Raw genomic sequence first — 13,590 nt, 5'->3', positions numbered from 1 at the left:
AAATTTAAGTTCTTCCTTGATATATTGAATTTTAGATACAGAAGAATTTGTTGGAAAACAATGACAGGATGTACGATGGAGGTAGCATATCGATCGAATCCAGAACGATAGTTTGTCTGGAATGGCAGACTAACATCTCTGAAAAGTTTCTCCATCCATCAACCTACCGGTATCCCATTGACAGTCCACGTCACATTCGCCGGTGGATTTCCCGAAGGGACGGTACAGTTTGCACGCACTGTCTCGCCCACGCCGTAACGTATCTTCTCCACTCTTACTTGAGGTTCGCCCTTCGGCAGATCTGAAATTTGTTCAATGTCTTAGTAACCGGAAGATAAAAATACTTTATTATCGGATGCTGAATGGTAAATTCAAACTTTCGAAGTCATTTATTCTGATATTAAATAATATCAACTAATAAGTGATACTCGTTATGTATTTTTTTAAGGAAAGGAACATCAGATAAAAATTTGTTGTTTAAATTATATTTGCAATATTATTATTAACATTATTGATTGTTGGCCCCTTGTTACATACTACATGCGGTGCACAGGTGATAAAACGGATACAGGTGTAATCGCACAATCAGATTTCTGCAGACTAACTGCCATCTACGTTCTTACGGTCGAGCTATACATCAGCAGATATGATTATTAAAAATGAAAAAGTTACAAAAATATGTTTGTCAAAATATTTTAAAATAAATTTGTGTAATGGATGTAAAAAGAATTAATTTCAGGGATGAATTTTTTAATTTTACGGGCAGTCGGTAGAAGCGTGACCTGATGCACTCCGACTACTACTCGTACAGTTTACAATTAGATTATAAATTTCTTCATAAAAATATTCTTAAAAGTATATCTTAAAACATAAATTTCGAGGATTACTCCATTCTTTAAATTTAATAACACATTTGTTATTTTTGAAACTTCTTGGAGTCAAATTTAATAAAAATCAAATTCAGATTTATTTAAAATAGTATCAAAGAAAAGATTCTAATAAATACAGTTTTCCATTTTAAACAATACAATACCATTTTCCAATGCTTTCATATGCAAGTTCAATGAATATTATGAATTATTTTACACGTAACAGTTAACAAAATCATTTGAAGAAAACTCGATCCTATGGAATATTTTTGAACTCGTGATTCCTAACTCGCACAACGTCGAGTCGTCGAGTACATGGAAACTCCATTGTTAGGGTGAGATCGATGACACTTTTTCACAAGAATCTGCACCCAGGGCATGGTATTCCGTATACGTAACACGTGATGCGTGTACAACCCGGGAGATCATTATACCCGTCTACAGAAGGCAGTCAATTTCCTCGTAGCGGTAGCGAAACTGTCAAAGAATTGTCTCACTTCGGGCGAACGACTTCCGCCTATAGGTATGTAGCCAGCCGTTCGTTCAGCGACGCTCCGGGGCTCGGGTAGCCAACCGACGAAGATTACCATTTTGAACTTGTTTGGTAATGTTGTGGATGCAGGACGATCATCTCGTCTTGCGAGAATGAAGAAAACGAAGAAGACCGTAGGAAGAGGAAGCGAGGACGAGCGTTTCAGGAGTACGAGGCAAGATTCGAAAACTCGATCCTAGGTATCGAGCTTTTACGAGCGATCCGTGATCGGAAAGGAGAGGCAATCAGGTTGTCTCTTCAAAGAAGAATCGCGGAGGTAGTTGTGGTGTCGTTAAGTCGACGTTCGACGAGAATACGAGACAGTGGGAACGGAACGAAACCCGGTATTACTCTGTCCCTTGCTTACCGTCTCTTTTTCCTTTTTTACCTCGTTTCGTCACTTTGTCTTTCCTGACTGCGTTTCATCTAATTGGCCGCGATTACGGCGACAATACTGCTCATCAACGAGGATAATGAAAGTGCAGCAGCATGAATTGAAAGATGTCGACGAGATTTAACGAAATAATAAGTCACAGATTCGGTTTCCGATTCGTCGCGGGTACTCGCATGCACCCCTGGGATCGATGTTTTTTATTCAACGTTAATAACGCATATTAAAAGCTTGATCTGTAAAGAAGTAGGTGAAACGTTTCTGAAAGGCAGCCGAGCCGTGTTCGCTGAAACGAAGCTGATAATTAACAGTAAACTCGGTTAAGAGACGCGTGGAAGATAAATGACGAGATGAAAGAAGCGTACGTATTCGGTTATTTAATGAGGCTGTCGAGATCCCACTTTTATCTCGGCTGCTTTTTCCGAGGCACATATACGGATCACTGTTCGCTTTAATAATTCCGATATCTAGTTTAATTCGATGAAACGCTCTTCGGAAACCACTTACTGTTACGTAACAACCGTAAATAGAATAATCGATTCTATCCGTTTTCTGCTAAATAAATGTTTATTGTATGAGTGAAAGGTGTGATACCTACCGGTGACATACATGTACGTCGAGACTGTCATGGTGTTAAAGGATGGAGAGTCGGCAGAAACTTCGCATCGATATTTCCCAGAATTATTTGGCTGCACGTCTTTCAAAACTACACGGTAAGCGTCACTCCGATTTTGCTGTAACATGAATTAAATTCAATATGAGTGAAGAGAATTTTTATAGAATACTTTATTACTTAAAACATATATTAAACAAAAATTAAAACTTTTCAGAAAATAATACATATATATATATAATTTAAGATATTGAACACAAAAATATTGTTTTAAGCAATGTTACAAATTCCACCAAAGATATAACTTCAATTTTAAAGTAAATAAAACTGAAGTATTGTGAAAATACACAGGATTGTACTCGATAAATGCACTTATGTCTGAAGTATCAGAAGTTGAATTGCATACTACTTTCGTTAGAGAGTTGAAGGTAAATACCTAAATTGCAGAATCGGTAAGAGAACTGGGAGAATTGTTTAATCTTTTCGTTAGATTGATTAGGCTGTTACTGTTCAGAAGAATACAGCTTACACACGGAAGCTCCGAACAGTTTCAACTAATCAGGGTTTCTTCCAGATCAGTTATTCGTAGCAACGGTATATCTCGCTTGGTCAGCAATGTTTGTGCACGCTTTTAGCAAATTAGAATGCGACCGATAGAATTTTAACGTTCTGGTATCGATTGCCGTCGTGCCAGCGTAAAATTTATTTTCTTAGAACACTGATTTGTCATTAATACACTTCTTCGTTTTATGTACATGTATAAGGTGCCTGATCCATAAAATCATGTTCTATGTATTATGTATGTACTATATAAATATGTACTATATAAATTGTACTAAATATGTACTAATACTATGTATAATATGTACTAAAACTATGTACTATGTATAATATGTACTAAAACTATGTACTATATAAATTATGTATGTTTTTACCAAATAAACGTATAAATATTTCATTTTATCGAATACGAGAATGAGCCATATTATTAGCAAAAGTATAAAATCTGAAGATCGACGGATTAAAAAGATAACGAATGGCACGGTTGATTAGTTGAGAAAAGAGACACGTACGTTTGTTTGCAGTTTGTCAGGGCGCGGCTATGTAATAAAGTAGAACATGAATGGTGCTAACAAACTTTCACGGTTGGCGAAACTTGGGGTGAAATATAATCCGGAAGACTCGGACTCACTTCCGTTCCCTCGGTTCCCGACGATTGCACGTCAGGTGTGAATGTAAAACGTGATTCGCACAGGGGGTCGCCTTCCAACTTTTAATAACTAAGAAATTCTGAGGGTGTTTCGTGCTCGAAATAACATGCCGGCATAATTCGGTACCGTTGCGTCCACGGGATTATCGTGACAACCGACTCAAAAACTATTTCGGAAAATGTTCACGATCGTTGTTCGAATTATTTATTTCAGCTAATCTTAACCAGTATAAATAACAAGCTTTCGATAATGGAAATGAATTTGAAATAATATTGGACAGAATACTTACGATAACTTTGGCACCCAAGTCTCCGAAAACGCGAATCGGTGGCAGCTCTTTCGGAATGTATCGATAAAATTCTGGGCCCTTGTACCACTTCACCGTGTACAAAGTGTCTGATTGCAGATCGTATCTGCAGCTCATGTTGACGGTTGTGCCAGCTGCAACGGCCAATGGAATATCGATAGTTATATTACTAAGTCCACGTACACCTGGAAACAAAATCGTGATTTCGTTACTGCCATTTGTATCGATCACCCAGAGGTAATAGAAGAATTTCGAAATAGCGCTACACTTTCTGTCAAAAATAATACATGTGTAGTTATTTTGAAATTATTGTTTCAGAAAGATATGAAAATTCTTTTGTTCTTTAAAAATGCACATAAATCTATAAATATTTCTCATATACACCATCTCATGTGTATGACGACGATGTTATTTATTAATTTCCTCTTTTCGTCTTCTTCGTTTCGATAGACTCACAATCAGTTTAAATGATCAATAGAACATGAGGAAATGACAGAAATGAGATGAAATTCGTACATATGCCGCATCTTGTATTCATGATCACATGCAGGAGAGAATGAATATGCAATGTCAACGCCTATGACAATGTTTGCGCATTTGCGATAGGACAGGAGAACGTGGCGTGGCGTATCCTAGCTCAGTTATCGTGAACGCGACGCAACGGGTTGAAAAGTTCGTCCGTTTCGTCGGCGTTCCGGCTTAGAGGAGGAAAAATCTGTCGCAAATTAAACGTCTGGCTGGAGGATTAACGTGCTACGCACGTGAGCGGACATTTACTATGCGGGTCTAACATCGCATCGCAACTCCGTTATTAATTAAGCGTTTTTCGTGGAAACTCGAAACTCGTTAATTATTCATTTTACACAGTCTCGGTCACCGTGTGCGTGTGCCGTAATTAATTTCTAATCAATTTAGTTGCGAGTGAAAGTACACAACCTATTTTGCATTATCCGTCGTCGATATCAATTTCTATTTCCGAATTAATCATGCAAATCGTGGGAGCTTGAAAACAAAACTTGAATTTTTTATCATGTATCATTAATAATAAATATATACACTTTTTATGTTGTTCACGCTGCACTGCGTTGATCGATAAAGCTTTATTAATTATCACAGTATGATCCAATAAATAATTTGATTGTAAGTATTGTTTGCACGATAAATCAAAGTATATTAATTATTCGGCATGATTTTAATAATTCCAATTTATATTTCTGAAGCACGAATATCTTTTCGAGTTCCCGGGGACAGCGTTAAAATAATAATTCGTTGGAATTATTCCGACGGACGTCGTTTAAGTTTCTCGTTCTAATATTGTGTGTATGTGTACTAGAAATGAATTCTATCATGCAAACCGGATGTGAATTGCCAGAAGACAATTTGAAGCTACCTTGTAATTCAGACTGTTCAAAAGCAATTTAAATTCTCTCTCGGCAAATTCAAATTGCTTTTGCAGATTCGCGTCGCGTCGTATCGTGTTTGCATTGCATCGCCCACCATCTCTACCACGTGCTGCTCTTCATTTCCCGATCTAAACGCATACATCTGCTACTTGTACTTTTCTTAACGTTAAGAATGACACGTGTCAATCGTCGACGGTGAAATTATATTTCTAAAACTCATTTACGTTCCATTCATCGGACATTTATTGATTTTAGAAAATACATCGCTTATAATATTATGTAATAATCTGCGAATTTATAAGAATCCGAGATTCTTAATTTGTTTCGTAATTCTAGCGCATACTTGTTTAGGTTTTACGTGGAAGCTCGCGAGGTTTGCTCTGGGTTTTATTAAAACTCACTGCATTTTCTCTGTTAATTGTTCCCTCGGTTCCACGTCGCGGTAAGCTTGACTGCGAGCCGCGGGCATTCATCAAGCAGCTGAATCATTAGCGTGTGTAATGCAAATACTGGCGATGATTGGGGCGCGTCTAGGCTCCAACGGAGTTTACAGTTTAAACTCAGGTAAGTCTGGTTCAACAACTATAAAGGTGGGAAGACTCGCGGAAAACGTAAGAACACGATTTCATTGTTGAACTGACTGCGGACGCGTAAAAGGGGATTGCACCTTATCCCCTCCAGTCTGCCAGAATAATTATTGTACAGCTATTGTTACTGCATTTCATTTCTCCCAGCAACAAGAAAATGCGTAGGAGTATATATATCGCAGATGAAATTCAACTAGACCGACGGGACTGTTTTGAATGAAGGCATTGCACATAGTGAAAATTGTATATACAAACGTAAATCATTGTGTAGACATTTTCTTTTCAACCTGAAGTCGGATTACGTCTCGTACCACTTAGTAGACTTACACTGTACATTTTCGCCTTTCATAGCAGAAACGTATGATCCTCGTGTCAAGAGGTTAATCCTCGTCGAACGCGCAGTGAACGCACGACGAATAAGCCTAAGCCGAAGCCGAGATGTTCAACTATGTTAGAATGCATTAGATCGTTCAATCAGTATGGATTGATTGAACGACCGAATGATTATCGACACCGGATGCGGAAAGCTTCACCGGCATCAGCTATTACGACACGTCGTCGTTTCCTACCGTCAAGATCGCATATCGGCACCTGTGAAAGCTTCCTACGTCAATATTGGATCCAACGCGGAATAGAATAACACGTGTCCACTGTGACTGTGAGATAAATAGATGCCTTAGTAATCTCTTTTAATTCATCATCATTTCATTTCAGTCAGCGACTGAATTCACCGGAACAAATTCATTCGTTGCATACATTTCCATGATTGGAACGAGTCGTGACGAATTTCCATTTTTTTATACAATTTTTATTCGACGCAAAGGCATAAATTCTAGATAAATTAAGATTCGTTTAATAGTTGGATGAATGTAAGCTCCGAATGAGACAAGATTTCACACGCATCAGCTTGATAAGTATACATAAAATATGAAAGTTCACGTATGTAGTAAAAGCGCGTTGAACGTTTTTTCTTTTAACTCGGAATGTAGGAACGGCAGACGAATCAGAAAAATTACGGGTACGGTACGTTGGGTCGCGTCGGGGCTGCGATATATGTCCGTACAAATCTGCACGGTACGAACGTACGTAACTTCTTTCGATGATCGCTGAGGCTTAACGATTTTGTTCCACGTTCCATCGGGAGTCGTCCACGTTTTTCTACGCCGCTTGATATCCGACCGGCCGATACACGACGCAAAACGCGGCGCAGTTCCGCATTCGAGAACGCCTCTTCCTGTTGTTACGTCTCTTTGCACCTTTTATTTATCGTTTCAACCGCTTACGGTTCTGCTAGAGACTTTCCGGGACTGCGCTGCGCTGGTGTAATGAGTCGGCCAGACATCATCGCCCCCGCATTCCTTCGTATTCCGGTACCCACGCTTCTTCCTCGCGAGGCTCCGTCGTGGCACTCAGCCGCACGCGCCTTGCCGTCGAAACCGCGGTTCACTGAAAATCGCAACCCCGCCTCGATTTCACGCATATGCGCTTCGTCTCGTCCTGACAATCAATTTGACGTTACACATAGGAAATGCCTGTCGCATTTCATATCCTCACGTCGCCAACTATATATCTAAAATACACGATGAGAATGTTATTTAACAAATTCATCGAATTTAAAAAAATGAAACCATGGTATTACAATACAATTTAATTCTCGAAGAACGATCTATAAATATAAAGCAACTAGAGAAAATTAAATGTTAAATCCGAGAATCACGATTTTCGTAATCTCGAGTTTGAAACTGGAACCAGTATGAACTTTCGCAAGGAATAGGACGTAGCGAGGCGGACGACGTTACTGGAAGCTTCGCCAGACCAACCGCTGATACATGTACACGTGTACACCGTGAACGTACATCCGGAAATTTATCACACACACCATCGACGAATCTCAACTGCTGCCGCGCTGACTTCTTCTAGGCCGCGGGGAGGCGAGGCGTTTTCAATCCTTCTTCACGTTTTCGCGGCATCCAGTCATGGATACGGTACATAACCCGGAGAGCGAGTAAATCACGAACGTATACAAACCGGCGGTACATACTTCCAAAGTTAAGCTCCCTCGGAACCAGGGTTTCAGCTGAATCTAGCTGAAGAATGATGGGTTCGCGAGTGGTTGATACGAGGGAAGACAACAAGGAATTGGAAACTCAATTCTACCACGTTTTCTGTCTACAATATGCCTTCTTCAGATATCCGACGTCTCTTACCGTCTGGTTTTCCGTGAGAAAATGGGACGACTCTCTCGAACATAAAATCTTATCGAGCAATCGTTCCTAGATCCAATCCAGATCTATAATTAGCATTAATCCTGTTCACTGGAGCATAGCAATTTATTTTTAATCCGAGTATTTCCGTTATAAAAATGTATTTCTCTGATTAAAAGATCTTGTTCTTACAAACGAGAGAAAAAAAGTATTTAAGACGAAATTAAATGACACGTCTCGCAGCATAAGGACGAAGGACTTAGGGAGGGAAGTATTAAGGTCGCGTTAAATGAAGTAACAACATATTTATACCACGGTTTCTTACGTTTCATTTTAATGAGAGGGATGATGGGTTCGTAACCAACAGAACGGAAGATACCCCGATGTTATCAAAGTAGTCACTTCGCTGATTTTCCGGGAACCGAGCTCCAGTTCTTTTCACCGCGGAGCGATGAAACCGTGCAATGTAATACGTGTCTGTTTTTCCACGTAGTTGATTTATTCTCGGCTCAATAACAAAGCCGGCACTAGCCACCTTCGAAAAACATTCTGTAGCTCGCGTTTGGATTGGAGAGTCGCGGAGTGTTGACCCGCTTCGAGGATTCCTTTTGATAAAACACTACATCCGAATACTTCATCGAATCCCGGAATTTCGATTTGAAACGTTAAAGAATACTTAGTTCGTTTTACAACAATAAATTCCATAAATACAAATCGAAATTTTCTCCTGTTTCGCTGAAAAATAGCATCGCAGATAATTTAAAAAATAGAACTGGAAAATGTTCGAATCAACCTTCATGTAATATTAGCTTCTCATTCCTAAAAACAGTACGCAATTTTGCTACGGAAGCGTTGCAGAGCGACTAGAAGCGGCTATTCTTGCGAAGGCACTCTACACGCTAATTGAACAGATTTATTTTCGTCGTACATTCACGGTTGCAGGCAGTAATTTAATCTGTATCACGCTATTGTTCTTCCATCTCCGGAGGAAGTTTACTGTTTCAAAGTACAAACTACATTAATTGTTCGCGGCGATGGTTTTCTGCAAATAACGCACGATTTTGCTTCTCGTTGCACGATAATTACTAATCATATCTTATAGATTTATTTGAACACGGTCGTACTTTTTATAAAAATTGTTAAACATTGAATGTCTCTATTTAAACAATGCTGTAAATGGGGAGACTTATTTAGAAAAATTGAGAGGTGATAACAGAGTTTATTGGTGAACAGTAAAAGTTTCCAAACGAGCCATTAGATAGATTCAAGGAAGTTTTTGATGACACACGAGAATCCATCAAACAAGAGATATTCCTTCAAACTACGGAGAGATGCGATCGAGATGGACGGCTGTTCAAGGATGCTCATATGTGACTAGATGACGTCGGATACCTATCGGGACGACCTGTATCGGTGTACATTTTATTATAAAACTTTTTACGAGCACCGTATAAAAGTTGAAGACCGTTTCGAAGGTCTCGTATCGGTTCGGGCCGTCGCGTCGGAATCCGTTTTCTGCGATCCCCGATTGCCGTGGTCGTCTCCCGCTAACCCAGCTCCTCGAAACTTTAAAGATTCAACGGCCGCTTCTGAATCTTGCAATATTAACTGAAACGGCACGCTCGGGCGAGCCGCACCGGATTCTCGATTTCCATTGGAAATTAAATACGGCCAAGCATACCAATACCAGTCGATCGTAATGCTTCCATCTGTTGGATTAAAAGATCGGTCGGTAGGTACCTGTACGACTGTCTCGCTGCAACCAAATCGATACCGATTCCCGGAATTAATGTCTAGTTTTCCATGGGTTAATATCGCACGGTTATTGACGGTCAAACTTAGTTCGATTGGTCCACGGAGGTATATTGCGAAATGTCTTTACACAGCGTGTTCAATGACCTAGGACCTATTGTTAGTTATGCTTCCGTTAAGAACATACATCGGTGTGTTTTTGAACTCTGTTTGAATTCCGGGACAGATTCCCTCCGAACTTACGTATTTTATTGAGACGTACAAATATGAACAAATACATGAAGTCATTAGAAGACCAAATGATGTACTCTACTTTGGAACTGCGTTTATCAAAATAAACTAGTTACAGATACTTCTTGGTGTGTATAAGTACGAGTCGGAGTATAGGAAGAGACGAAAGTGGGATGAAGCAGATGTGATATTTTCTTGATAACAAATATTTTCAAAGGCCTCTACCCTTCGGTCTTCTCCCGCGCGTCTTTCGCGAAACAATAAAAGGCCTCCGAACCGACGGTGTGCCAGAGATGGGGTTTCATTTAGTTGAGTTCTGAAGAAAGAAAAGGGATCTCATTTCAAAGTACAAGCTCTTTACGCCTTTGGCTTTTCCGTCTCCGCGGCCGTAGGGATCTTACCAAGGATATGCATAATACTCGGAAGACTTTTCAGAGGGGCTAAAGAGCCCTTGAACTATATACGTATAAGTAATTAAGGACTGATTAAGATTCACTGGACGCACCGTAGGCACTTAAAGGCACGCGAAATATTCATTTGGAGATAGACGAACATTTAAAAGCGATTTATTTTACGCCTGACAGTTACCGCAGCTGCGGTCATTAAATAAAAAAAATCAATAAATAGTAAAGCAATTTCATGTCAATTAGTCTATGCCGAATGATTTTCCGATACCACAATTTAACAATAAAAAGAAAGCGACTTTGGTATTTAGAAGCTTCGCCGGTCCTATTATTCACGGGGTATAATTTAAGGGTAAAGGCTCGATGTATTCGTGCGACGGCATTGTCTCACCGCTGGGTGGTACAGGGTACTGTTATTTATGGGAAGGTATCTCCTTCCAAAAACGGAAGGTGCGTGTTCCACCTCTGGCCGTGATGCGAGTAACTATCGGGTCAGGGCAGTAATTAAGGATTAGCGAGGTGATTAGCAAGCGGCGGGTATTTAAATCTCACTGGAACGATCTGCCGAGCGAATGCGAGCGTCCCACTGGGTCCTTAGTCAAACAACTGATTATACTTATACGCTGAAGATCTCTACGTGCGCGAGTGTACCAATTACGAACTCTAATTATGCTCTAACAACGCGCAAAGCTTTATGGTAAACGTAGACGCTTCTGCTCGGTTAAATTAACAATCGTCCATCACCATTACTTGTTTTATTCTTTCCATTAGGCTGATGCATATATGAAACGGAAGTTTTGAATCTCGAGCTTGAACCGGGTGGAGAGTCATCTATCATATCGTGTGACGTCACGTTGTCACGTCTCGTGCATTGTTACTTATTTATTTTTTTTTTAAATGAAATAATAGTATTAGCACGTACAAGAAATTATGCTCGCTGTACGGTAATGATTTAGATTGGAATAATGGATAATTTCCATTGCGAGCTTCTGCATGAAATAATAAAACGTCTCTCGAATGATTGAATGTTGGTCGATTTGAATAGCGGGTATTATGTAAATGTAATAAAAAGATATAAGCCACGTAACGTGAGACTCGATGGTATTACGGATGTTATATATTCGCGCAAACATTTAAATGCTAGATGTGTCTGATAGCTAAAATGAAATCAAAATGTTGGCATTCTGTTGGGAATTGAGAACAGTGTTGTCTTACGTGTACGTGCGCGGACAGTAGACACATAAATAATCGCGCATGCACGTAAAAGTGATAAAATTCTAATGATCAGGAAATTACTGAAATGTATCGTATTCCGTTATACATATATAATTTAATCTCCTATAAGATTCAGTACGTATAATTTCACTCCATTACGCAACACTTGGTAATGTTCTACGAGTTTACAGTTCGGTCATAAACGTGGGCAAACATAACATCCAGCCAATACGCATTCTAACAGCACTTCCTCCTTCAACGGAATTTGAACTCAGTGATAAAATTTCTATTAGCTATTTCAATTATCTACTTATTGATCATCACGCGTTTAGAGCTCCTCGCTCTAGGCATTGAATGGCAATCGATATTGTACGTCCACCTCGTTCTAATCTATATATGATCGCGATATGCAATTGGAATAAACGTTAATACATAGGCGATTATATTACTCCTCATATTAATTTGTCTTTCAATCATTTTTGAAATATCTTAATTCGTAATTGTATGTAGAAATAAATAATCCTGAACATTGACGAATTTTCAAAACTATACATATAGAGTAAATTGAAAGCCTGTTATCGACATGAAACCGTAAGTTCAATTAAAACCAGCGATATTCGATGCCGACGGAATTGTGTGATAACGAAAAAAGTGGAAGCAACGCGTGATAAAATCGATGATAAAAAAAAAAGAACTGGCTTCAATGGTTCGAGCGTTAAATTTCATTGCGTTGTCTTGCAAAATCATTGAACCGTAGTGAAACTGTTAAAAACTAATTTACGACACTCTCGGAAATTGTGAGTCTGAAAAAAAAAGAGATTATCAGACTCCTTTCCGTGATCAGAGTTCAAATGACAGATTTAATTGAATTTCGTTCCAGCGAGTTTCGATTTCGATTATCGTGTTAGCGGATGTGCCCAAACTCGGTAACAGTTTCCAGTTCGATTGTCAATGTAAGATGGCAAAAATGAAAACGCTGCTTCGGACGTATTAATTTCATTTACGTATTTTTCGATTAAGTTTTACCAATGCTGTGCGCATATAATAAAAGAAAAATGGCAAACACCCAAATGTCAGCGACCTTGAATCATTATTAAAATATTCAGTTTTTAACAAATATTTAATACTATACAAAATGCAGTACCTTAAATGGAGCATATATTTGCGTTATTCTACATGTACGTTGTTATTCAAATTATTGTACTGGTTAAAGGAACAAGTAAAACAATGGTCTTACGGATGTAGAACAAATTGAAACGCGCGATGTTCGATTTCATTGCGTATCGTACGCGAATGTCGAAATCCGCAAGTGATTGTGGGCATAGGCGAAAAAAGGGAAAGGATAACAATACATACGTACATCGTGCTCTCTGACTGAGCAATTTTCTCTACGTGGCGAGCGAATAACGTTTAATTGGCATGCGCGAAATTGGGACAACGCCGCGGTACCGCTGCCGTTGCTTGTCAGCTACGTCTCCTAACGCGATTGCTTTCGTTCCTCTCGCCCCCTCTTTATTTTATCCTTCTCGTCCGGCCAGCGTGTTTTTTTAATTAAACTTGGCTTCCCCGACGTTCGTACAGAGGTAATCTCGTGTGAAAATATAGGGAACGTACCGGTCGACTGATTTTGCTCTTCCTCGCCGTTTCCTTCCCTCGTCACAAATGACACTTACCGTATATCTAATATAAAACGCAAAATAAAGTGACAAAAGTTAAATCACTATTTTGAAATTATCTCTTAAGGATGTATTGGCTATCAATCCCAAAAGTTTATGTACCTTAGAAAAACGCATTTCCTATAATTAAAAAGAAACCAGACGTCGGAAGAATAATGCTAATAATAAATAGCTACGTGCTAAAAAGTATAGAAG

At 39.2% G+C, this 13,590-nt stretch overlaps 1 protein-coding gene across 1 annotated transcript in view; it reads right to left on the bottom strand.

Annotated features, from left to right (window-relative positions):
• LOC108625593 (uncharacterized) overlaps positions 1–13,590 on the bottom strand; it is a 31,773-nt gene that overhangs the window by 3,516 nt on the left and 14,667 nt on the right. The window contains exons 2-4 of the mRNA XM_018025693.2: positions 3,906–4,108; positions 2,391–2,526; positions 168–301 (exon numbers count right to left, since the gene is read on the bottom strand). Coding sequence (XP_017881182.1) covers positions 168–301; positions 2,391–2,526; positions 3,906–4,108 — 473 coding nt within the window. The remainder of the gene's footprint in view (positions 1–167; positions 302–2,390; positions 2,527–3,905; positions 4,109–13,590) is intronic.

The sequence above is a fragment of the Ceratina calcarata genome, unplaced genomic scaffold (genome assembly GCF_001652005.2).
Source record: "Ceratina calcarata isolate Rehan_Ccalc_2016 unplaced genomic scaffold, ASM165200v1 scaffold368.2, whole genome shotgun sequence".
NCBI classification, from domain to species: domain Eukaryota; kingdom Metazoa; phylum Arthropoda; class Insecta; order Hymenoptera; family Apidae; genus Ceratina; species Ceratina calcarata.
Note: the sequence above shows the minus strand (reverse complement) of the source record. Positions and strands in the feature narration are given on the sequence as shown.